General features: G+C 37.8%; 9 protein-coding genes across 9 annotated transcripts; 5 read left to right on the forward strand and 4 right to left on the reverse strand.

Moving 5' to 3' along the window:
* Window positions 1-261: 261 nt before the first annotated feature.
* Window positions 262-1,215, reverse strand: C9374_005264 (uncharacterized protein; the record flags this gene model as incomplete). Its single annotated transcript, XM_044694995.1, has 1 exon — window positions 262-1,215. The coding sequence occupies one exon, from the start codon at window positions 1,213-1,215 to the stop codon at window positions 262-264; it is 954 nt and encodes a 317-aa protein (XP_044548363.1).
* Window positions 1,216-2,116: 901 nt separating this feature from the next.
* Window positions 2,117-3,696, forward strand: C9374_005265 (uncharacterized protein; the record flags this gene model as incomplete). Its single annotated transcript, XM_044694996.1, has 5 exons — window positions 2,117-2,417; window positions 2,538-2,757; window positions 2,820-2,827; window positions 2,941-3,185; window positions 3,271-3,696. 5 exons carry the CDS (start codon window positions 2,117-2,119, stop codon window positions 3,694-3,696), a joined length of 1,200 nt encoding a protein of 399 aa, XP_044548364.1.
* A 17-nt stretch (window positions 3,697-3,713) lies between these two features.
* On the forward strand, window positions 3,714-4,108 carry C9374_005266 (uncharacterized protein; the record flags this gene model as incomplete). Its single annotated transcript, XM_044694997.1, has 2 exons — window positions 3,714-3,729; window positions 3,822-4,108. 2 exons carry the CDS (start codon window positions 3,714-3,716, stop codon window positions 4,106-4,108), a joined length of 303 nt encoding a protein of 100 aa, XP_044548365.1.
* Window positions 4,109-4,205: 97 nt separating this feature from the next.
* Window positions 4,206-9,075, reverse strand: C9374_005267 (uncharacterized protein; the record flags this gene model as incomplete). Its single annotated transcript, XM_044694998.1, has 5 exons — window positions 4,206-4,384; window positions 4,449-5,288; window positions 5,418-6,743; window positions 6,909-7,056; window positions 7,270-9,075. The coding sequence occupies 5 exons, from the start codon at window positions 9,073-9,075 to the stop codon at window positions 4,206-4,208; spliced, it is 4,299 nt and encodes a 1,432-aa protein (XP_044548366.1).
* Window positions 9,076-9,692: 617 nt separating this feature from the next.
* On the forward strand, window positions 9,693-10,763 carry C9374_005268 (uncharacterized protein; the record flags this gene model as incomplete). Its single annotated transcript, XM_044694999.1, has 1 exon — window positions 9,693-10,763. One exon carries the CDS (start codon window positions 9,693-9,695, stop codon window positions 10,761-10,763), a length of 1,071 nt encoding a protein of 356 aa, XP_044548367.1.
* Window positions 10,764-11,056: 293 nt separating this feature from the next.
* Window positions 11,057-14,877, forward strand: C9374_005269 (uncharacterized protein; the record flags this gene model as incomplete). Its single annotated transcript, XM_044695000.1, has 6 exons — window positions 11,057-11,131; window positions 11,212-11,314; window positions 11,365-11,589; window positions 11,792-12,039; window positions 12,092-14,425; window positions 14,485-14,877. The coding sequence occupies 6 exons, from the start codon at window positions 11,057-11,059 to the stop codon at window positions 14,875-14,877; spliced, it is 3,378 nt and encodes a 1,125-aa protein (XP_044548368.1).
* A 582-nt stretch (window positions 14,878-15,459) lies between these two features.
* C9374_005270 (uncharacterized protein) lies at window positions 15,460-19,224 on the forward strand (the record flags this gene model as incomplete). Its single annotated transcript, XM_044695002.1, has 1 exon — window positions 15,460-19,224. The coding sequence occupies one exon, from the start codon at window positions 15,460-15,462 to the stop codon at window positions 19,222-19,224; it is 3,765 nt and encodes a 1,254-aa protein (XP_044548369.1).
* A 2-nt stretch (window positions 19,225-19,226) lies between these two features.
* Window positions 19,227-21,848, reverse strand: C9374_005271 (uncharacterized protein; the record flags this gene model as incomplete). The annotated part of the gene is made up of 1 exon (XM_044695003.1): window positions 19,227-21,848. The coding sequence occupies one exon, from the start codon at window positions 21,846-21,848 to the stop codon at window positions 19,227-19,229; it is 2,622 nt and encodes an 873-aa protein (XP_044548370.1).
* Window positions 21,849-21,898: 50 nt separating this feature from the next.
* On the reverse strand, window positions 21,899-24,565 carry C9374_005272 (uncharacterized protein; the record flags this gene model as incomplete). The annotated part of the gene is made up of 1 exon (XM_044695004.1): window positions 21,899-24,565. One exon carries the CDS (start codon window positions 24,563-24,565, stop codon window positions 21,899-21,901), a length of 2,667 nt encoding a protein of 888 aa, XP_044548371.1.
* Window positions 24,566-24,597: the final 32 nt, after the last annotated feature.

Below are 24,597 nucleotides of genomic sequence, written 5' to 3' on the forward strand. Positions count from 1 at the left end.
AATAGCCATGAAAGGCTCTCAACTGGTAATGTAAGAACAATTGTTATTTCTCAAGATTTCAAAGAGCAAAGTTGAAGATGAAACATGTGCAGCCTCCCATTCGAATCCAGCTGAGCGATGGAACAGACAATTAAGAAGGAAATTTCCTTTATATTTCTGTTTAGACAATTATGGAAAATTTATAGTATCAAAACAACCTTCAAACGATTGACCTCTGGAGAATTTCAATCGTTTTCAAATGAAAGATTCATCCTTCCATGATCAAACCTCTACATCATCTCCTGCAAACAAGACCTTAATTCCACTCGACACTTCAAAGGTTTCTCTCGTGTAAGTTTGCGGATAGTGTTGAAAAGTTCCATGATGCACCACGAACGTTTGTTTTGGACGAATACGTTCATGCATGGCTCGAATATGTGTTTCACCATTCGTTATGGGTCCCATTACTAAATGCAACAAAGAGCCAATGCCATATGGAATTCTTTCGACAGTGGCTTCACCTCCATTCGTAATGATGAAATCCAAAGGAGCTGAAAAGAGTTCATTGGTATCTTGAAGAATATTTTCTTCATTGAAAACATGATCTCCCGTGACATAGAATCGAGTGGAAGAATTCGAGCTTGTTATCACGTCTTGATTGGAAGAACTGGGTGTATGACTGTTCTTTCCATAGACTTCCTTCAACTCGACTAAATAACCATTTCCATTACCTCTTGGAAGTATTGAACCAAAGAATTTAGACTTTCCATGAAAGGCATGAACCGCACGAATCTTGACATGAAAACCATTCAAATCTTCAAATTCCACTTCTTGTTGAGGAGAGAGCCAATGCACTTGTCGATCGCCAAAAGACGTCGACGTTTGTTTCAAAGCTTTGGTCAGTAACTTCTCAACTCCAGGATGAGCCACAATAATAGAGCTTTGTTTTCCTTTGAGAATCTTTTCCAAACCAAATTCATCCAAATGATCGTCATGACCATGGGTGAGCAGCCAAATGTCCACATGCTCCAAATCTGACTCGCTCAACAAGGAAGGAGCTTGAAGACGTTGAGTTTTGAAAATGCCATAATCTTGAACGTGATCTTTGGGGCACAAGACTGGATCACAACCAATGGCAATGCTTTGAGATACATCGAGGGATGCAGAGTTGGATTGCTGTTGTTCAAAAACAAAAGTCGCACCACCAATGGCACGAACATGGCGTGTGAAATGCATTTCAGAAAGGTTATCTGTGTGTTATTGGGAGTTTAAGAATTAATTTCTTTTTTTTGAATTTGGCTTTGTAGTATCAAGAATTTATTTCAAAGGTGATATCTTCCTTTAGCAACTGGAAGCGAGAGCCTTTTTGATCCATCCAGAATGAGCTAAATAGCGAGGATATTGTCCTTCAGTTAGTGTCCTTTCGCCCTGCATGACGGGCACGAGTCGCTTATTCGTTGATCTATTTTGCAAGACATGCATTTCGATCCGACATGCGAGCGTATTAGGATGGCGGAAGGTCAATATGCACATTTTTCATCACGACATACATAAATCATGAACTGAGACGGTAATTAGAGAACCCTCCTACTACTAGTAGGGTTTTCTAGCTAGATAACTTGAAATTGTCAAAATACGAAAAGATTAAGGAAAGAAGAACAGACGAACAATGGTTTAAAAGGATAGCAAAGCTAGGTTTCGATCCTAGGACCTGTGGGTTATGAGCCCACCGCGCTCCCCCTGCGCCACTTTGCTTTACATCATTCATTAATAAATATTTTTATTTCTTCATCTCAGGTTTGAAATATTTCTATTTTTGTGAAACACAAAAAGTGGGCCTTATCACATCATTTCTGCAGCTATACCAGACTTGTTCATGAGAGGCAACATAAAGGATATAGAGCTGATGGGGTTAATTCATCTATTGAACGAGTTTCATCTTGACAAATCTGCCAGCTTTAAATCACAACAAATAAATTGGGTCAAAGACCCAAAATTGTAATCTTCATTCCTGCTCGTTGGTCGCAGCCAAAAAAAATAACTGAACTTTCCATCATTATCCCACACATCCTTTTCATCCGTTTTAAAACACCATTGAAAACACAGCAGCTGAACCTACAATTCATCATAACTTATCATGCTCTCTCTCAATACATCCCGATCATTGAGAGCTGCTTCTCAGTTCATGCAACACAAGAGTAAAGGCTTGCTGTCGATGAGTAGTTGTTCATCAGCTTCATCATGGCGTTCCTTCTCAACCACTCTTGCAAATTCTATGAAAGTTGTTCATCCAAATTATGTACCACCATCGGATCAAAGCAATAATAGCTCGGCTCCTCTGGAAGAAATTCAATATGTAGCACCCGATGAAGATGGTAGTTTGGCATCTCCCTCTCATGTTACGTTTTATGATATTGAAGAAGCCTTTGCTAGAATTCGTAAGTTTCTGAAATGTGGATTCGTTCATTGCCATCAACAAATCATTCATTTAAAAAATTGACCATCATCAATGTCCAATACACATGATGACGTCTTTTAAAAACGTTCACACAAAAAAGGACCTTTGCTTCCTCCCACTCCATTACAGGAATCAATGGTTCTCACACATGAAATTTTCGGAAGTCAAAAAGGAATATTGCATCCAAGAAAAGTACATTTAAAGTATGAGAATAAGCACATGACTGGTAGTTTCAAAGAAAGAGGTGCAATTAACAAATTAGCATCTTTGACTGCTGAGCAAAGAGAACGAGGTGTTGTGGCATCCTCTGCAGGAAATCAGTAAGTTTATTGAAATATTTCAGAAATTCCTGACATGACTTGTCACATATGACATTTAATAGTGCTCAAGGTAATTATCGTGTTTTTCTTAATTTTGTACCTTACCAAACGAAACTGCATTGTTTTCATTCAAAACAAAATTGACATGTTTTAAATTTAATTAATTGTATGACCCATGAACAGCTGTTGCATATCATGCAATGAGACTTGGAATTAAGGCAACTATTTGCATGCCAGAAAACACTCCACTTGCAAAAGTGGCAGGAACAAAAAGATATGGAGCTGAAGTTGTTTTAATCGGAGAATCAATTGATGACGCTTATCAAGAAGCATTGAGAATTAAGGATGCAGAAAATAGAGTTTTGGTCCATCCTTTTAATGACAATGACATTATTGCCGGACAAGGCTCGCTAGGTCTTGAATTATTGGTAGGTTTGTTTGACATGTGAGTTCAATATGTACGATCATTGACAATTGTTGTCTCACTTATCATCCTATAAATCAAAACAATAGGAACAATCACCATATATAGATACCATTGTGTGTCCAATTGGAGGTGGAGGCCTCATATCTGGCACAGCCATTGCAGTGAAAACAGTCAATCCAAAAATTAAGGTTTATGGTGTTCAAACTGAGAACATTCCATCCATGATCACAGCTAAGAAGGAAAGAAAAGCCACTATGGTTCCATTCAAATCTACCATTGCTGATGGTATTGCTGTGAAACGAGCAGGAGATTTAACTTTCCCAATTGTTGACAAGTATGTTGATGACATTGTGAGCGTGAGCGAAAGTGAAATTGCACATGCAGTTCTAGTGTTACTTGAACGAGAAAAGACACTTGTAGAAGGTGCTGGAGCTACTGCAGTTGCTGCTCTCTTGTCTGGAAAGCTACCTGAAATTACTAAACCAAATAGCCCTCTCACCGTGTATGTGTAGTTCTTTCTGGAGGAAACATGGATATTGGTACAGGTAAGTATGAACAAAACAATGATGTTCTTTTTATCAATGAAATTTCTGCCTTATCTCATAATTCTTGAAATCGTGCTATCCTATAATCATAGTGAGGGATATCATTGACAGAGGTTTGGCACAAAGTGGCAGACTTGTTAGAGTGAGAGCTGTTGTTCCAGACGTTCCAGGTCAATTGGCTAAGGTTTTGACACTACTCGGTGAATTGAAAGTTAACATTAGAGAAGTTGACCACGAGAGAACTGAAAATGTTCCAGTCGGCTTCACAGCAACAATTATTACATGTCAAACCAAAGGTTTTGAACACATTGAACTCGTAAAGGAACAACTCAGTAAGAAACAATTCACTTTTGAAATCCTCACTGCTCACGTCATTTAAATTATTGAAATCACACCTCTCAGTTTTGAAGTAACAACAATTTCAAATAAACGTTAAAAAATTTCGCTTAATTTTCTCAAATATTATTAACGAATATTTATTTAATTCCAAGTGCAATGTGGACAATTGTAAGATAAATATTCGATATTACAATAGAAAGAATCATGCAAGGGAAACCAAGCTTCATGAATCCCACAAATGACATTTTGTGACCCTTATTTTCACAAATTCCTGCTGCTACCACGTTTGCTGATGCACCAATTAGTGTTCCATTACCTTGTTTCATTGTTACAATGCAGCATTAAACGAAATTAATTGATTTCAAAAAAAAATAACTCACCTCCAAGACATGTTCCCAAAGCAAGAGCCCATAGAACTGGCCTAATCGGTAAATTGGTTGGAGACTCTGCTAACTTTAAAACCACAGGAATCATAGCGGTCGTGTATGGAATATTGTCAATAAAAGCAGAGACTATCGCAGAAACCCATAACAATAATGTGATAGCCACAAACAATCTCAAGTCACCTGCAGGAACAAAACTAATCACACTCGAAGTCAAATCTCCAATATATTCAATTAATCCCAATTGTGACAATCCCTCCATCAAAATAAAAAGAGATCCAAAAAAGAGTAAAGTAGACCATTCAACTTTTTCAATCACTTCATCCAATTCGTCAATACCACTCAATAACAGCATGATAATGGCTCCAATCACTGCAATTTCTGCCAATCCTACATGAACATATTCATGAATAAAACTCTCTAAAAAGAAGAAAATAATTACAATGACTAAAATGATGCAACAAATAATAAAAAGTCGAGGATTGTGAATCGAATATTGTTGAGAGAGTTTGGCAAGATCTTTTGGAGAGAGTTGAGTGTTGGTACTGACTCCTTTCTTTTGTAAATATTCTTGCAATTGAGCTTTCAAGTTGACAATATGATGTTGTAAACTTTCCTTAACCATGTTTTCTTCAACTCCATTTCCTTGAGTCTTTTTAAGAGTATATTCCCAAATTTCAATTTCTTTTTCTCGTTGAATTCTCTCATTATCTACTTGAGGAGCTTGTTTGAATAATTTCCAATTAAGAAGTCGACTGGAATGAATGTGAAAAATGCTACAATCAGAGCACATGGAGCTAAAAATAGTGAAATATCTACGAAACCAATTTTTAGTGCCTTGATACCTGGATGGTTCACAATGATGACGATTGGTGGGTCTCCTGTAATAATGTCATTGAAAATTCAGTATTCCAAATATGGTAAATATTTCACACACACACATGAAATAGTGAAATTTTCACTTACCAATAGCAGTGGCAGTTCCTCCAATATTGGAGAAAATAACTTCACTAATAATAATAGGAATGGGTGAAATATTCACAACTCGACACAATCTCAACGTCACAGGCGTTACCAACAAGATGGTCGTGACATTATCCAAAAATGCAGAAACAAATCCTGTGAACAAGCATAAAATAATGGTCAATCTCCAGACCTTTCCTTTCGATAGTTTGTAAGCCATCAATGCTGTCCATTCAAAAAATCCTGTATTTGAGAAAATTCCCACCATAATCATCATTCCAAACAATAATGCAAGAGTATCGTATTCCATCCATTCACAAATTTCTTCAAGAGTTGGTTTTCTATTCACAAGAGCAAGAACAGATAGAACCAAGAATGATCCTACCATACCAGCCAATGTTCTGTGAATTAATTCAAACACAATCAATACATAGACAAATAGTAAAACTAAGGCAGCCAATAATACTTGATATCTTGCTAAATTAGGTTGTTGTTGAAAATTGACTCGAATGGTGAATGAAGATGTAATATTTTGTGGAAAATTTGTTGAAATGAGTAATCGATAGGTGACATTGTGTTTTTCTTCCACAGTCAATTCTGAATAATCAGTGTAAAAGGTGTGTTTGCCTTTGATTTCTTGAATTTCAGATTCAGATTCATCAGCACTGTGAGGTTGTTCTGGATTGGTATGATTATCGTGAACAGGAACAATGGTATCATTCATCAATGACACAAATTCCAATGTATAGGTTTGATTCGCAAGGTTGATAAAAAGTTGGTGATCCTCCTCATTCATATCATCAATGTTGAATGATTTTTGATAAATTAAATTTGCAAAAGAATTTCTTTGTAGTTGAAAATCTAATTTCCAATCTTGATTCTTCTTTTTTGAAATGGTTTCCTTTTTCAAGTCATAGATGAGCTCATTGCCAACAATGGGAATATCCACTTGAATGGTTAATAAATCTTGAGGACTGTCATGTGAAAATTCAATGAATTTGGTTTGATTCTCTCCAATAGAAATATAATGTAAAGTTTCATGATTAGGCACTGAATGGAATAAACTGAAAATGATCGCAAAAGCAAGAAATGCAAGAGAAAGAATGACAATTTTTGAGGTCCTAAACGAAAATTTCACAACTTCTTTTTTTGTCATTCTCTTAAAGTTTGGCAAAATTGGTTTCTTGATGGGAGCTCCGTTTTTAAAAGTAACCATGTCATCTTCTTCACCTCCGCTCTCTGTTTCAGCATTGGCATCGTGGAGTTCATGGTCTTCTGTTTTTTCTTCCATGTTGCTGATTATGGTTTGAGATCGTTGATCGAGAACATCTGGTGATATCATGTCATCAATTATAATGGTCGTCATTGAGATCATGTATTATTTCATGAGAAATTTAAATACATTGAAATTATTAATTTTTAATTCATTTCAAAGAATTTTCGGAAAGTGAAATGGTATGAGTTTTCAAAAATTAAACTTGTTCACACACGTACCATTCGGCAGTTGTTGTTGTTGTGAATTTGATACTACTGGTGTTGTGTTGCTAATGTGGTACGAGGTACTACTACCCCACCACCACCACTCAGTAGGTACTCTCGTTCTTGAGTCATTTTTCACACTCGATGCAGATTCGGAACACCCCTAGATTTTTATTGATTCACACATTCGTTGAATGACATCATGTGCGTTGCTTGCCCTATGGTACGATTGCCATGAATGTATATCACTCGCACCGCAGGATGGATGATATTCATGTTCCTCTCAGTAGTGTTATGTATGCCATATCCACATTAAAGTTGTCCACATGATGAATGCATCTTGTTCATTGTACGCTTCCGAATGTTCTTACTTTACCATTTGATTTTCTGATGTTTGAGGAGCACCATTAATCCATGAATTTGCCACGAAAAAGTCATGAATTTTCTTCACTTGATCCTTATCCATGTCACTAAGTAACTTGCAAGCAGCACTTTTGCTGACAAATCCAGTCAGTAGAGATTCTCTTGTCAAGGTGTCCTTAATAAGCATGTATTGCCTAGGTAGAATGTGAAGCTCTGAGCACAAGATTCTTTCGCGTTTCGAGAGTAGCTCCATCCCTAAAGTGTTGGTGTCTTTTGGAGTTCCCATTAGATGATCAAAATTGCGCCTAGAAGTTGGCACTTTTGGAGTTGCTCCTTCTTTAGCTTTTTTAAATTCTAAATCTGCCTCTCGTTTCTTGTTGTCAGCATCATAGGTTGCACATTGAGAGAGTGAGGTGAGTCCATTTGCTCTATATTCTTTCAATTCTTGAATTCTAGTCCTAATCTTTGTTTCTTGAATAATACCTGTCATGAACTCTTCGAATTCATCTTGATTATCCAAAAATCTTGCAAAAGGTCTGTACTTTTGATACAATTCCTTTTCCATTTTCGTTCTCTTTTTCTCGATGGCACTAATCTTCTTCCAATCAACAAGTTGTCTCTCAATAGCAAACTTTCTCCTACGTTCTCGTTCGCTCAATCGAAATTCATAGAGCCTTAATAAATTCAACTTGCGTTCTCTTTCTTCAGGAGAATCTTCTTCATCAATCTCAATCTCAGCAATCAATTCCTCAGCTGCATGATCATAATCCATGTCAAAATCAGCTCGCAGAGGTAAATAACCAACATCAATTCCTTGTTGATAGGTATTCTTTTTTTGACCAACAATTTGAGGTTCTCTCGACAAGATGGTTCCCATGACAAATCTGGGATTTGCTGATCGTTTCAAATTCTCCTCAAATATTTTCTTTAAATCGATTTGTGGAATGTTGAGTTCCTTCTTGATGGACATTAACACACCATCATCATCTTTGCGAATGTCTTTTTTGGTCATGACTTGATTCTTCTCGATAACCAAGGGTGCTGATGGATCAGGAACAGGTATGTATTGTCCGTCATCGTCAATATTTTCAGTGTAAAGCTTATCTAGGAGTGATTGGAAGTCTTCTTGTGGTTGAGAAATGTTGTTGTTGTTCAAAGTTGTACTCGTTGCTGCTGGCTCTGATGAAGAGGGAGAGGCTGAGGGTACGAACGACCCAGCCGAAGATGATGATGTCGATTGCTGCTGTTGTTGGTAGAGTGCTTGCTCCCGTTTCAACTTTTCAATCATGGCTTTCCTCTTTGCGATGGGCTTGTCCACGTAATAGGTCCAATAGTGAATTTCGCAATCATACTTGCTTTTGGTCTTTCCTACGTGTTCAGCAATGTCGAGCCAATTGCCCAAACCATTGTGTGCAATACCTTCGAGAAGTAATAATTCCTCTTCCGCTGTCCATCCACTCGAGATGAGAGCCGTCCGAGAGAGATTTGGCTGTACCTTGTAGGCATGATCATTCTTGTGTTGTTGAGTCTCTACACCGACGCAAAAACAATCCACACACAAATCAAACTCTTCGCATACAGCACAAGTGATTTTAGCGAGAGATGTAATATCCTTCTGGCAATAGTTGCAATGGAAATGGGGCATATCAAAATCCTCCTTCTTGAATTCTGTGTGCTTTACCTTCTTCAGGTACGGTTTTGCAATATCATAGTATGTTTTGTATTGTTGTTGCGTAGAGATGGCTGTTGGTTGAAAGGAGGAAGAAGAAGGTTCGATAGCGTCCGCTTTCCTCTTGTTGTTGTTGTTGTTGTTGTTCATGTGTGATGAAAGGCGACTTGCCGTTACAAGAGTGAAATTTGGCGGTTACCAAATATTTTATCAGAATTGCTTGCTGTTTTTTCTGCTTGCAATGTGATGACAAAGCAAAAACATGTATCTTTGGATTGAGGAAGAGAGTTCAGCATGATTGGATGACAAGACTACCTGTCCTGGGTTTGCGACATGTATTCAAAAACAACAAACAATGAAAACGTAAAAGGGAGTCAATAGCAAAAAATTTGCGTCGACCGGGAATTGAACCCGGGTCACGGCGATGGCAACGCCGTATTCTACCACTAAACCATCGACGCTTTGATGAAAATTGATTGTTACATTTGAAAAAATAAATGTAATGTACATCAAAGATTGTATCGTTCGCTTTTTACAGATAACTGGAACAGACTACCGCTGTGGTAGAACAGTAAACGCTAGCGTCAGCTCAAGTTGGACAATTAAAACCACAACGTTACAACCGTTACAAAAGAAATCCCGCCAACGACTAAATGCCAAACGTCAATTTTATTAAGCAAAAAAATTTGTTACACAACACCTACTAAGGACGCACAATTTTCTCTCAACGAAAAGCTTGCATTCACAGTAGCAAATCAACAACCCAAATGATGAACAAAACACCAAGAACTTTCTCAAAAGAAAACATCATTCGCATCATCAGCAAAACTGACATCATCCCCGAGGACTTGTTTGAGATTATGGGAGAAATTAACGAAAAAGTATTAACCCAAACTCCCAGAATTCCAAAAACCAAACCAAATATGATGATTCTCTCTACTCAAGATCATGATTACGAAGAAACTCTAAACTCTCTCTTTAAATATGGTATCAGTACTGGAACTTTTATTGCATCACCAGGAACCTTGCAACCAGGTGAAGGTCTCTTTAAAGTTGAATACAAGAGCCCAAACAAAACCAATGTTCAAGAGAAAATTGGCATACTCATTCATATCTTGAGAACCCATGCAGTCAGTTCAATCTACGCGAATCTCTATGTCAGCAATGATACATTCTCCCTCTTAGTTGGACACACTGACAAGAATGTGATCACTACCATTGTCAATAGCAGCCAAGGCGTGTTTGTAGAAATTCCAAAGCCTTTCATTTCAAAAAACAGTGAGGAGTACTATAAAAGTGGTGTATGCTATTTCCCAGAAGCAACATCACCCAATGACATTAAGGAAGCAGTTAAGAAATCACTTGAAAATTCTCCCGTTAATTTTGATGAAAACAAGCTCATCATCACAAAACTTAAATCGAGTTACTCTTCCGGTGGTTACTATTACAAAGTCATTTATATTTGCAACAACCAAGTGGAGTTAACACAGTTGTGTCAAAAGTGGGTGCCCTTAATGATCAAAAATTCTCCGGCATCTAATTATCAAATCATCAAAAAATTTAAACCATTAGCAGAACAAAGAGATAGCACAACTTCATTTAAACGGTTACAGGGTGACAGCGAACGATTAGGACCTGTTAAGGAATTAGAAATGAAACTTGCACAGCATGACCAGAAAATACGAGAAATGAAGACAACAATGGACTCTATTCAAAAGGATATTGATGAAATGAAACAAGTTCTCTCAAAATTGCCAGAAACAATTCATCAATCTGTGTCTTCCTATGATCGTTTCATGAGAATAAGACCAACTGGACAATTATTCTTTTTACCTTAATTACCAAAGAATATTGAAACCTAACACAACCCTCGATTCTATTAATCTCTTCCATAAACAATAGTACAGTAAGTTTTACTAAATGACATGCACACTCAATTCAGAAAATTTCGAACAATAATTCCCCTCACAGTATGATCGAGGAAGGTTCATCACGCGCCATCAAAAAAAATGAGCTCTGCTGGAGAAAATGATGTCCTCAAACAAATCAAACCACATCCACTGCTGCAGGTTCCACCCAGTCGTCGGATCTGCTGAGGTTTTGCCGATTCAGACCCTTTATCAAGTATGAAATGAATGACGAAAGCGATAAAAAGGCTCAATGTAGTGTTGCCTTCCATAAATCCTTGAAGAACGTTCTACTCAAGGTTAGTAGTACAGCCCTAACTCGAGCCTTAATGTCATCCACTTGCCGTTATGTATGAAATAATTTTTGCAATCAAAACAGTACGGAGTTGAAAAGCCAATGAAGTATGACTTTGATAAAGTATTTCCCATGAGCACAACGACAGAACAGATATTTGAATCGATTGGATTGCCAATGTTGAACGGTATGTTGATGAAGGTTACATTCTAATGCAAATAACATCACGCTGGATAGATATTATTAATACCGGATGCAATAACGTGCTTATTAGTTGTGGAGGAAAATATAGTGGACGATCCTTCTCCATTGTTGGAGGAAGGAATTGGGAAAATGAAGAAATTGGACCTAATGATGCATTACTATTCCGAAGCGTTAAATTCCTTCTTGATCACAAATATAGCTTATCATTGTCAGTGAGTAAGGTGAGAAATGGATCTTTCGTTGATCTGATGAAAAAAAGTAAGTAGTATCAGAGCGGGTTGGCATAGTAAATACCTTCTAGGAGAGTCAAACAAAATTGCCTCTTTGAGAGATCTAAATGAATGTTTAAAAGTGGTTCTTAGAGAAGACCAGATAGAAAACCTTCCTGGAACAACAGTGTTCACAATCAAAATTGGTGATACAAATGATCGAAATAACAAATTTTGTCTCACATTAATAGATGCAACGTTGGACGATACACAGCTCATTTCAGAAGTTTTAAGCGGTGTGACAACAGATGCCAATTCAATATTTAAAAACGTTCTTTATGAAATATTGGTAGGAAGCTTGAAAGTTGTTGTGTTGGCAAATTGCTCTCCTCACGTATCTGCAGCAGAGGTCGCAAAGAAAACCATGGATATCACAACAAGCTTTTCTGTCGTTAAAGCAGATCGCGAACATGTAACAACCTCTGGAAATACATCTCATGTAGGTATTTCTTCGACCTTATAATCACATGCTAACGACTACTATTAACAAGGTTGCTGGAAAACTTGCCAAGAACAATGAAGAAATATTAACTAGGCTCAGGATGCATCACATCGCTCTCAAAGAATCATGCACAACTTTGAGACGAGAGAAGGATGAAATGAGGAATCTGGTTGCTAGCTACATCCAACACAACATTGAAACTTTTGGAACATTCCTTCTTGAAGAATTAGAAAAACGGGACAGGTATGAAAGAGCAAAGCAAAATATTGGGCTTGAAGAGAAGGATCAACAATTGAAAACGCTACATAGACAAGTAGTAGAAAAAGAGGAGAACGAGCAGCATTTGAAAGAAAAAATTGAAAAACTGCTACATGACCAAAGTATTAATAAGGATGTGGCCTCACGACTGCTTGTTGAAAAAGAAGAGTCTCTGAAGAACACCGTTAACGAGCTTGTTGAAAATCATGCCGTGCAAATTGCTGAAATAACAGAAAATTGGGAGCATGAAAAAAGATTGCGATTGGACATGGAAAGATATCATCATGCAGAAATTAGCAAGCTCAAGCAAGAATTTACTGAGAAGGTAACGCATTTCAATTCTATGCTAAAAGAAAAACAAGAGCAGTTGGACCGTTCCGTCAATAGAGTTGACGATTTAGAGAACCAGATCACCTCACTTGAAGAAAAAATACGGTCGGAACATAACGATCGAAAAACGATATCAGATCGCAGCGAACTGCTGACTCAGCAAGTATCCATACTTGAACAAGCTTTATTGGAAAGTAAGGAAAAGCAGGAAAAGTTGGCCATTACAGAGGAAGAAGCACAAAGATATAAGAATGAAACTGCTAAATTGCTGAACTCTCTAGAGATGGAACAAAAGAAAAACGAGGAGGCACATCAAGAGAGGCTTATGTTACAGAATCATTTGATAGGATTGGAAGAAAAATTAACGTCGCTCTCAAAAGCAAGAAGTGAAGAAGCAAGAAAGCATGAACTGGAAGTGAAAGAATTGAAAGCTAAATTAATAGGACTGGAGAAGGCGTTGGAATTAGGCAACACAGAAATGGAATCTTCGATGAAGCTTCAATTAGAACAAAAGGAAAAGGATCTGAAAGAAAAGGAGGCTCAATGTGATCATCTGAGCCATACTGTCTATTCGTTAAAAGAAAAAATAGCAGAGATTGAATTAAGTAGAAGGACTGGGGAGGAACGGGAGTCCTCTTTACAAGAGAAGCTTGATGAAGCATATTCTCAAATCAATAGATCAAAAGAAAGGATTGCTTTACTAGAAAGCGATATTGATTCGAAATGTTCAACGTTGAGAGAGCTGGAAAGCAAGAATTCGGAAAGTTTACAACAACTGCTTCAGCTCCAATCAGCTCTCACAGAGAGAGGAAATGTCATTTTGAACATGGATAAAGAACTGAAAATTCAAAAACATTTAAATACAGAATTGAAAATGGAAATTGAAAGCAAAAACAACAAAATACAAGAGCTAGAACAAAGTATTAAGGGGGGATCTACGAAAATTGCGAGCATTTCTGATGAAATTAATTCTCTTCGAGAGATGAACAATGTCGCAAAAGAGAATATTGCGAAACTCACATCTGAAAAGTCCATGTTGGAGCAACAAGTGAACATTCTAAAGCAGGATTGCACTTCATCAAACAATCAGCTTGTGATTGAAAAAAATAACTTGGAGCTTGAGAAATCAAAGTTAGAGTTGGCATATCAACAGACAGTGGACGCTACAAAAAAACAGAGCGAGAAACTACAAACACTTTCTGCAAGGGTGCTTGAATTAGAACGATTGCTCATAGACAAGAACAACGAGCTGAAAAATTTGCAAACCACTAGTCAGTCAGCAGACCAAAGATACAATGACTTGTTGTTTGAGTTCAACAAAATCAAGGAGGAAGATTCAATCCAGCTCAACGAAAAAGACAGAATGATCTCCTCTCTAGTACAAAAGTCAACAGATTTGACCAAAAAACTTGCAGAGTATTCCATCATGGACCAAAGGAAAAACGATCTCGAAAAAGAGAATAGCATGCTAAAGGAGGAGATTCTTTCCCTTAGTAAAGAGAAGGATATTATTTTGGTGGAGCAAGAGAGCTTGTCAAAGCTTATACTTATCTTAAACAAAAGTATTGACGAATTGAGAAAGGAAAAGAACATTCTGCACAGCCAGATGATGAACGTTAAAGAGGACTGCAGCACTTTACATGTAGAAAAAATCAATTACTACGAGTCTCAAATTCAAACTCTTGCCACCGAAAACAAAAATCTTTTGGATGTATTGGAGAAACAAAAGGAAGATCTTGATGCACACCAGAATAGAGCATTGGAGCTTGAACGGAAATTAAGGCAATCTGAAAAAGTTTCTGAAGAAACACGAAAGGAGTTGCAGGAAAAGCTAACTTAATAAGCACAATTAAGACAGAATTGTCCAATAAGGATTCGGAGCTGCGAAATTCGAAAACGTTGTGTAGCGAATCTATTACTGCTATTAAGAAGCTTGAATTATCTGTACAGGAAAGAGACAAGGAAATATTCAAAATCAAGAAAGAGCTGGAAAAGAAAAACAGTTTGCTTTTAGAAAAAGACAACACCGAAAGACAAAGTTCCGAACAATTACAGCCTGAAACATCGTCCACATCTTCTGAAGTAACACAACTCCGTAATGAACTTGAACATACAAAGACTGAATTGGAAAGTGTCAAAGACAAGCTTCATTGCTTATCCAGTGAGCAGAAGAAGAATCAGATTTTAATTGACATTTCCACCAAACCAACGTCCAAGGAAAAAATTCTGTCCACATACAAACTTTAATTATTGCTGTGGAGAAGGCAAAACAAGAGAAATACCACTACAAGAAGACTTGCAAGAATTTGGAGGAGGAATTAGAAAAGTGTAAAAAACTTGCTTTCTATTCACCCATCCAACGTCAGAATATTGACAAGCTCACCAAATGTGAAAGCATTATCAAAGAAGTGCGAGCAAGTTTAAAACAACTAGGTACCTTAAACGAATAAAGTAATAATGGACTCAAGAATGTGAAGCCTCTTATGTATGACTATTGGCAACTGTGAGCTGTAAATCCCTGCATTCTTTGCTTGACAGAACATTGTGTTTTTTTGTTGTTAAAACAGTTATTTTGAAGCAACGAATGGCTACGGCCATATCACGATGAATGCACCTCATCCCGTCCGATTTGAGAAGTTAAGCATCGTCGAGCTGCATCAGTACTGAGGTTGGAGACAACTTGGGAACCTGCAGTGCTGTAGCCTTTTTTTTGGTCACAAGTGAGACATCTCAACCCTTCCCAGAAAAATTACTGTTATGGACCTTTATTTCAGAATTCCTGGCGTGATCCGGAGTGTCATCAAAAAAAAAACAAGCATTCTCATGAGCATGTTGAACCCCCATAGTCCTTCGGCTTCCAACCAAACAGTCAGTCAACTTCTGACTCCTTCCGTTCAGATTTTTCTTAACGGTGTGATCGAAGATCAAGACTTTAAACCGCAGCAAGGTTTTCTCCAAACCAAGCACAGGAATATCATTCAATATCCTTCTCAAATCAATGAGAACGATCTTTCAAACTATGATCTCTTTTGTGGTACGAGAGGCCATCGCAACGATTTGCTCGCCTTCAGAAAAATATTTCTTGTTCCCAAGGATGGACTTCGTTTCAATTTGAGAAAGGGCGAGTTTACTGGGGAAGATACCAGGTCGGGAAGTAGCAAGATTTATCACTTGTTGTTGGTTCCGAAAGCTCAGACCATGAATTGGACGATGGCCACGAGCGGTGGAGGGAGTTGTGTGGCTTCTCACGGTTCTGTATTGTCTGCTCCCTTTGCCATTACGTATGATCGGAAGCCAACAGGATTGAATCGTGATGATGATGCCGCATCGGTTGCCTCTTCTTCTTCTGTTGGCTCTCTCTCATCTCCATCAGTGATTTCCACTCCTTCTCCATTATCCTCATCAGGATTGGTGAGCTACAACTATTATACGCCTTCTCCAACAGCAGGAATTCCAACTCAGTTTTCTCCATCTATGATGATGATGCCAACAACAACAAACCAACAACAGCCACAATTTGGTGTTTTGGGAACGAATAATGTACAACAACAGCCACAACTAACTACACACATGATGATGCCTGTTCCAATGTCCATGTATCAACACCAACAACAGAGCCTTCTACCCAACGTGGGAACACCTACCATGACCATGATGGAGAACCACTCTCAACAACAACCTACTACGGTGCATCGATTGAATGGTATGAACAGTCCCCAAGTAACTTTCCAGGGTTTCAATACTCCAATGCAACCAACAAGTTTCGAAAGCCAGTCATCCTTGCCAAGCACACATGGAACACCAAGTAAGAACACTGGTGTGCCACAACAGAAAGCATCACCACACACTCCTCCGAGAACACCTCCTTCTCGAGAATTGGTCACACCTCCAATCTTGACTTCTTCTCCTTCCTTGGAATCAACTCCTGGGGTGAACTCGTCAAGTAAGCAAACAACTCAGCTCTATTTTGATGCTCCCTCTGAACTTAGGGCAACTTTTGCTTCAACTAGCACTGCTGCAGAACCATCCATGTATTTGGAGGCTTGTAGACTTCCTAATTATGATACATATGCCTTCGCTCTCAATGATCAAGCAAGACTGCCAAGCACTTATGAACATCTTATTAACAATACAAAGCTTGGAAAACAATTGACAATCACCAATCAACAGCACCTCGTCAAAGGCCTTTTCACAGTGGAATCTGAACAGTTTAAAGACTCTCTTTTCATCGAACAAAAGTATCCATTAGTGATGCAAGTGTCAGAAAATGGTGAGCAAATATTGTTACCAAAGGACTGCAAGATGTGCTTTGAAAGATCGTCCAACAGAATTTCAAGAATATTCCGAGATATGAGTCTCTGCTCATGCTTACTATTTGTCTCGTTTTTCAACCTTAGAAACTTTGAGAAAGAAGAACGAAAAAAAAGTGAGCTAGAGGAGTCTGATGAAAAGGAGAAGTTGAAAAAGTTTTGCATTGACGGCATTAAGCTGGAAAACGGAAGAACATACACCTTTTTTGCCACCAGTAATTCTGGTATTTCAGGAAATACTGCTCTTTTTATTGACTGCACTTGTTTAAACATTCCCCACGTTTTCAAATTGTTGGGAGATTTTTCAGAGTCCATGAAGAGCGGTGATAGGAAATTTAACGGAAGGGTTGGACTCAACATTGGAACATCTGTAAAATCGAACATTCAACTCGAGCAAGGACAGTATTATGTAAGCACCACGGATGACAAGGAATACCCTGGTGTAGACGGCATTAACGCAATTGAAGAGGAATTCTTTAAAAGCATTTTGAAATGTTTGACTAGTGAAGGTGTAATATTAATGGATCAAGAAGAAATCGAGAATACGACCTCCTTTCAAGGACGAGTGTTGGGTATTAAGGGAATGTTTCAAATGATTCCTACCAAAGTTTGGAATGAACTATTTGTCAAGAAACATCGTCTTAATCCTAATGTGAAAGTGTATATACGAGCATCAACTGTCAAATTTGCTGCAGAGTCAAGAATATACAATTATTTTGACGTTTTGAACGTCTCATCACCAAAGTCTATTGGTAATATTAGTAGAAACACAATCAAATTCTTGTGCAGAAAATCAACCAAACCTCAGGAAATTGAGAAGTACTTTCTGGAAAATTATAAGCAATATTTGAACGAATTGTGTCAAGGAGCTCTAGACCGAGAATATCTGTTAAAGAGAATATTTATTGATGATGACTCTGATTATGGTTATGAAACCAAGATTGTTAGGGCAGCTCTTGAAAATGGAGAGACCTTTGAGACTAACCCTTTTTTGATTGATAAAATCAAGCAAAAGATTATCAATGAACGCATGATAAGACTTGGGAAAAAGCTGCAAGGACAAATCAAATATCCTGATCTATTGAACCTGAAGGGAGTGATTGATGAATCTGAATTTCTACAAGACGATGAAGTCCTCATTGCAAGCTCCAAATTCAAAGCAACACCATATGTAGTTGTTTTCAGAAATCCAATTGCACATGCCAATGATTTTTTAAAGCTTAAAGTCGTCTCTGCTCCTATAGAAAATGAATTCTTGAATCGGGTAAGAGAATCCATTGTCTTTCCAAAGCTAAAAGGTAAAAAAGGCCCTCATCAATTTCTTAGCTCAGGAGACCTTGATGGTGATTTATACAGTATACTCACAGACCCAAATTTGATTAAGCTATTAGACAAGCCATTTAACCGTATGGACTACGAACAATTGGCTAAAGATTATGTTAAACCATCACAAAAACCCAAACCAGTAACTGATGTGGGAGAGTCACGAAAAGATCAAGCAAGATTCTTCATAGAATACACACCAAAAATTGGTTTATTCTATACAGCGTTGACAAACGACTTGTATCTCAATAACTTGTCAGAGAATGACCGAAAGAAGTATGCATTATTCTTTTCGCTATCCATTGATGCCGTAAAGCATGGATCTGTGATACTGCAAGACCCCAAATCATATGATTCTTTAGATTTCATGGACCTTTTTACCGATGACATGTTGGAAAGTGATGTTATATTCGACGAACAGATTTTAACGAAAATTAAGCCGTTTGAACAAGAGTTGATACGAATGATTTATGGCAGTATTCAGTTGCTCAAGAATAAGTTTAGCGATTCGCATAAAGTGGATTCTCGGTACTCAATAGATGTAGATATTAGGGATTCCAACGAGTTGAAGGAAGCGTTCATTGAGTGGGAAAAAATCAACAGGGACAGCAGAAGTGAAAGAAGGGATCTCTTGTCTCAAGTTTACGGAAAAAAACAGCACAAGCAATGGCTGAAGTCAAAGATGACAAGAGTAGCTAATTACATTTTACCAGGAACACTTGACACGACTCCCTCTTTAGCCGTGAGAATTCATTCCACGTATTTTCGTGACAATGAATTGAATACCAATGTTGAAAAAGCAACAACGTGGCTAAATCAAGCGATTGCTCATCCCGACGAGAAAATGAGGAAGAAAATGGTTAGATTTGTTTACTTAGTTTGCTACAAGTGGCTCAGTATTCGTCGCATACAACAAGGCAATTTCTTGTCATTCGGAGTGTGTAAATACAGCAACCAATAAACTCATTGAGAACAAGAGACAATATGTTGAACAAGGCGCTCAATTTGGGCTGTGGGGATCGAGGAGTGTGGAAGGAAGGATTTTAAAGAGTGTATCAACAACTCGGCACTGCAGTTTTGCTTGTTTTGTTGAACCAATTGCTGGATGAGATACAAATAGGGAAGAGAATAGTAGATGCAAAATGAGCCAACATCCTCATTCTTGGAGGGTGAGTTCCAATTAATAAGATCCATAGATGCAAAATAATTTTCCAAGTAATTTCTAATGCATTCGATGAAATTTGGTGAAATTAGTGGCCTCATTGTCATCAAACTTTGCTTTAGCAAACGATATCTTGATGAGTAGTATGCAAATAATTGCTTAAAGCATGAAATATGGATAGATTTCGAAAGGGAATTGATTGTCGTTGTAGGGGTCGATTCAAAATTATTTGTTGTTGTTCTGCAACTCTTTGGTTCCACAATCAATCGTAACGCCTCAAGAATGTGTTCAAATATGTAGAGTACATCTGGACTGTCATTCATGAGCGAATCCACAAGCGAATGATAAAGTAATAGTGCAATATTTCCATTCGAGGAATCATTTAAAGAGAGTGATTGAATAGCCGTTGTTAATGCTTGTTCCTCCACTCCATTGACACTATTGTGACCAAATATCCTATATTTCACATATGGAGCAATGTGAGTGTGCGAGCCTGAGGACATTTTCTCAAAGAGTTTTACCAAATTATCTGGGTTTTGATCCACGAGATTGGTAACAAAATTCGAGTGAACCGATGAACGTATTCCTTTAGGGTCATCCTTGTATGTTAAATACCCAGATTTCTTCTTCACATAAATAATGTTACTTTTGAGTGGGAATTCAGTGATTGTGAGTGGATAGTATCTCTCGTTGCTAGTTATAATCTTGGAAATTAAATGTGATTCAGGAATAAGGCAAGGACTTAATTTTTGTAACGAGTTTCCATGAGTAGTCTCTATGATGATGGGTACATGACAGGTTTCTTTTGTGTCAATATCAACAGTCTCTAATAATCTATTCTCAGCAGCCAGAATATACAAGTGACGCAAAGCTTGTGAATGATATCGATTATCAGTGGTTGTTTGAGGGAAAACAGGATACAAAGAGCATAACAGAGCAGCAATGGAACGATCACTGGTGGAAAGGGAGAACCTTCCTCCTCCTAAAAAGAGAAGTCCAAGCGACATGGATAATGCCATGTGAATTCCATAGCCTCCATACTGTGTACTGGCAGATGAAATGTATTTCTGTCTAAGCTGTTTCACCAGTCGAATGACTTCCACGTTTCCACTTCCTGACATGATGCAACTCAAACTGAGTAAACAAATGGTGACTGTCCTATCCGTTGTGAATTTGTCTAATTTTACAAAGTAAGGAATGGATGAATCTTGTGTAAAAAGTCGGAGTCTCATTTTCAGTGCTTGTTGTGCAATGTTGAGAATCAAGTCAAACGCTCTGGAATCGTGGGATCCAGCATATTTGAACCCAATGGAAAGACAGCAACCACAAATGACATGAGCATAAATCTTACATAACTCGTTGCTCTCAATGATTGATTCTACTGGAGCCGAACGAAAGAGATCTGGAATTTTAGATTTTATCCATGTCTCAGTATTCTCGATGGTATTCCACATGATTAACGAGGAGCCAAGTTGTCTGAGAATAATCATATCAGGTCGAACGTAGTCCAACATGTACCTAGTGTCTGGAACCTTCATTTCTGAAGCTATAGTCTCGTCATGGGTTTTAAGATATTTCAATGTGAGAGCAAGGCATGCTCCTGGACCAGTGACATCTACATTCACAAATTTTTCATTTTCCTTAATTCTTGAACATGTATTGGTCACTGCTTCTGAACTGTTAGGTCCACTTTTAACAGATGGATGGGCTTTTGACTTGGAGGCCATTAATGCAAACATGTCAAACTCGGGACGTTTGCTACCTCCGGTCATGTACGAGAGCAATCGTTGATCCATTTTCAATTCGTGACTGTTTGCAGTTGCACCTTTCCCTAAATGTACCAATCCGAGTGCTAATCCCGCAGATAGAGAGTAACTTTCTCGGGTGTTTGTTGAATGATCATTTGGTGGGCGAGCCAATTCTCCTAATAGAACTTCAGTCATGAACCGATGACAGCTACCCATGTAGAGTAATCCAATGCCAAGCAATGCAGAGCCACTAACTTCCATTGGCATTTCCATATCGCTCATACCGACGACGAGCGAAGGCACATACAGGGATAGAGACCGAGTAATGTACTGATCTTGTGTTCCAATATATGAGCAAGATAGCCCCAATAGAATTCCAATAGTAGTCGCTTCATGTCGTTGTTGCAGATAGCTATAAATATCAGTGGGTCCAAGACATTTCAAGTGACCTTGCAAACCTAAGGCCAGAAGTAATCCAGCATGAGTAACGCTGTCATTCATATATCTGGTTCCTCTTTTGTTTGGTTTGTGAAACATGATCCATTCTTTGGTAATTTTGCAATCTGTTCCAATAGTGAGACCAGTGGCTACTCCATTGTGAAACTCTGCCCATTGTGTGCTACAACTTGCAGAAATTTCATTCTCCAAAACAATTTTAGAAATATCAATAGACATTATTGCTCTATTTCTTTTGAGCTTGACTGTAAGGGTAATGGGTGGAACAGCTAAAACATTACTGGCTGTAGTGTCTCCAGAGATGGAGCCATTGATGTGACGTTTGCTTGAAAGTGTAAGCATTCCTCTCCAATACAAAAAGATAATAATTGTTGCTTAATATTCAATAAAATGTGGCGTTGTAAATCAGGAGCATCATTAGGATCGAAACCATCAAGATCATCTTCTGTCAGCTGTAGCGTATGTTTTTGTATTTGTGTAGGTCTGCTACTATCTAGCATGTTGCTTACTTGTTCGAGTCTTCTGTCCTCACTCCAAATCATGTGCCCAATATCTTCATCAGTTTCTGAGGAAGCAGAATTGCTGGATGAGTCTGGCGGAAGAGCTCCTGCAATTTTTGAAAATTCGACAATGATCTGCTTTTCTCTAAAGGGTCTTTCCATTTCTGATTGGTTGTTGTTGATTGAGAGATCTTCTCGTTCAATTAATTTACAGAATTTGGTCGTTCGTGTTACTGGTTGATTGGAATTTCTGCAAAGTATCAGTGCTTCTCGAATTGGCAAGGAAATGCTGAATGGAATAAACTCCAATTGATCTATGCTCGTAAATCCTTCTTGTAACAGTGCAATTGCAACTCTTTCGTGAGGCGCAAGTTCAGAAAGAACCTGTAAATTGTTCGTATCCATGTAAATATCATCTGTTGTGGAAGATGACTGATGAATGTTATAAACGTCATCTGATCCATTCACTAGCAACGAAAATAATCTGCATACTTTTTTGCTCAGAGATGTCGCATTGCAATTTGAAATAACAGGATAAAGGCATGATTTGTCTACCGAGCCTTTAAATAAAATTTCCTCTAGCCATGAAATAATATTTGGAGGCATTACTCCATTTGCATAATATTCGTTTAAAAATTTGATATTGTCATTTTTCAATTCAATTGTCATGTTGGGTAATGTTGTTTGTGACCTAGAGGTGAGAGAATAATTAAAATCACGTTGATACACTTCGCAATAAGAATGCCACTGTAAACTAGTAGCTATTTCAAAAAGTAACGATGCTAGGCATTCCATTTTGCTCCATTCTGTCACTTGCAGCTTGTAATTTTCATAAAGGAGATGCAACGAAAACAGGATAAGAGGTAAATTGGCCACCAATGTTTTGCTATTCGTTTGCAATTTCGAAAAGTCAATCGTATGTCGAGTATCGCATGCATTTCCAGAAGAATTATTTTCTAAAAACTCCATTAATTTCCATGGATCATCTTCAGGAGGTTGCGGTTTTGGATATCCAATGTTTAACCCTAGATACAGTATTAAGGCAGAAAAAGTTTCCCATTCTTGAGATGAGGCATGTCTAGATATTTGGAAATCATAAAAAATGCTGCAATGGAGATCCTTACTCAACACCGCTTGAAACACTGAGAGACAATCTTGCACAAGCTTAGCCGATGGGCAAATATCCAAAGAAAATCGGAATAGTGAATCACTAGAAGCAAGTGAGAATCGATTTTCCACAACATAATCAATTTTCTTAAATACTCCCTTCTCTAAAGATTGGTTCCACATAATGTACTCTCCATTTAAAACGAGAATTAATATGTCTCTAGAGTTTTCTGAGATTAGCATTAGGTGTAAACATCCATCAATATTTCCGTTGAATAATTTCTCGTTCACGAGAGGGTCATTAAATTCAGCAACTGCAACCACGTCTTGTTTAGAAAATTTTGGCAATAGGAAAAAATTATCTTGTTGTGAATTTCTTTCTATAGCAAATGCATATAGTGTGTTGTTAATAATAATATATAAAATGTATCGATTGCCAGATGTATCAACATGAAATATTGATATTTGCAAATTTTCCGTATTGTTACATTGCAGATACTCGGAACAATTTTCTGAACAGTGTATTTGTTGAAGGAATCCTTCTTCGAGAAATAAATAAAGGGATATGAGCTTCGTATTAGAGTCATGAGTGACCATAAAAAGATCTGAATAAAGATATAGAATGGATTCATAACCATTTTTCATGTAGTCAAAAGTTTGTTCTCCATCCATCAGCACATCTTCGTCGTCTGACGCGGTTACAGGTATAGAGGAAGGCTCTATAACGGAAGCCAATGCTTTAACTTCATCAAGTGGATTTGTTAAAAAGTAAATCATTGGATTTGTGTTTTGCTTCTGCTCTACACTCAAAATCTTTCGTTCCATAATCAGAATTTGATTATTTAAGCTCCATAATTTGTGAATTTTGAAAGGAAGAGAGACGATGAAAGATCTTCCGGATTCACCATATATTTCAATTCTATTATTGTCCAACAAAATGCACAACATGATTTCATTTGATGAAAAGGAGCATAAACAGACATCATTTGGAATAATTGGAATATTTGGATTTTGCTGATGGCTGCTATATTTGTATTTTCTATGCACCCTAAGAGCATCCGAACTTCCATAATACCAAATCACCTGTGGAGGCTCCAACTCCTTGTTCAAATTCCTTTTGCTATCGTTGTTCAGCAATTCCGAAGGAATTAGTATCACTAGTCGTTCTTCTCGTCCTCTATTCAAAAAACAATATTGTTTCGTGATGCAATAATTTTCATCGTTGTCTGTTGTGTTTGTACCACAATGATAATGATGCGGAAGAGGTTCCTTGCTCACAGTGGTCAGAACCACTTGATGATGTCCCTGCTGCAAGAGAAACGAAGTCATTTTTTTGCATGGCGCCTTGGGGTCTTCGAAAA

This window comes from Naegleria lovaniensis, assembly GCF_003324165.1.
Source record: "Naegleria lovaniensis strain ATCC 30569 chromosome Unknown tig023, whole genome shotgun sequence".
Taxonomy (NCBI): domain Eukaryota; phylum Heterolobosea; class Eutetramitea; order Acrasida; family Naegleriidae; genus Naegleria; species Naegleria lovaniensis.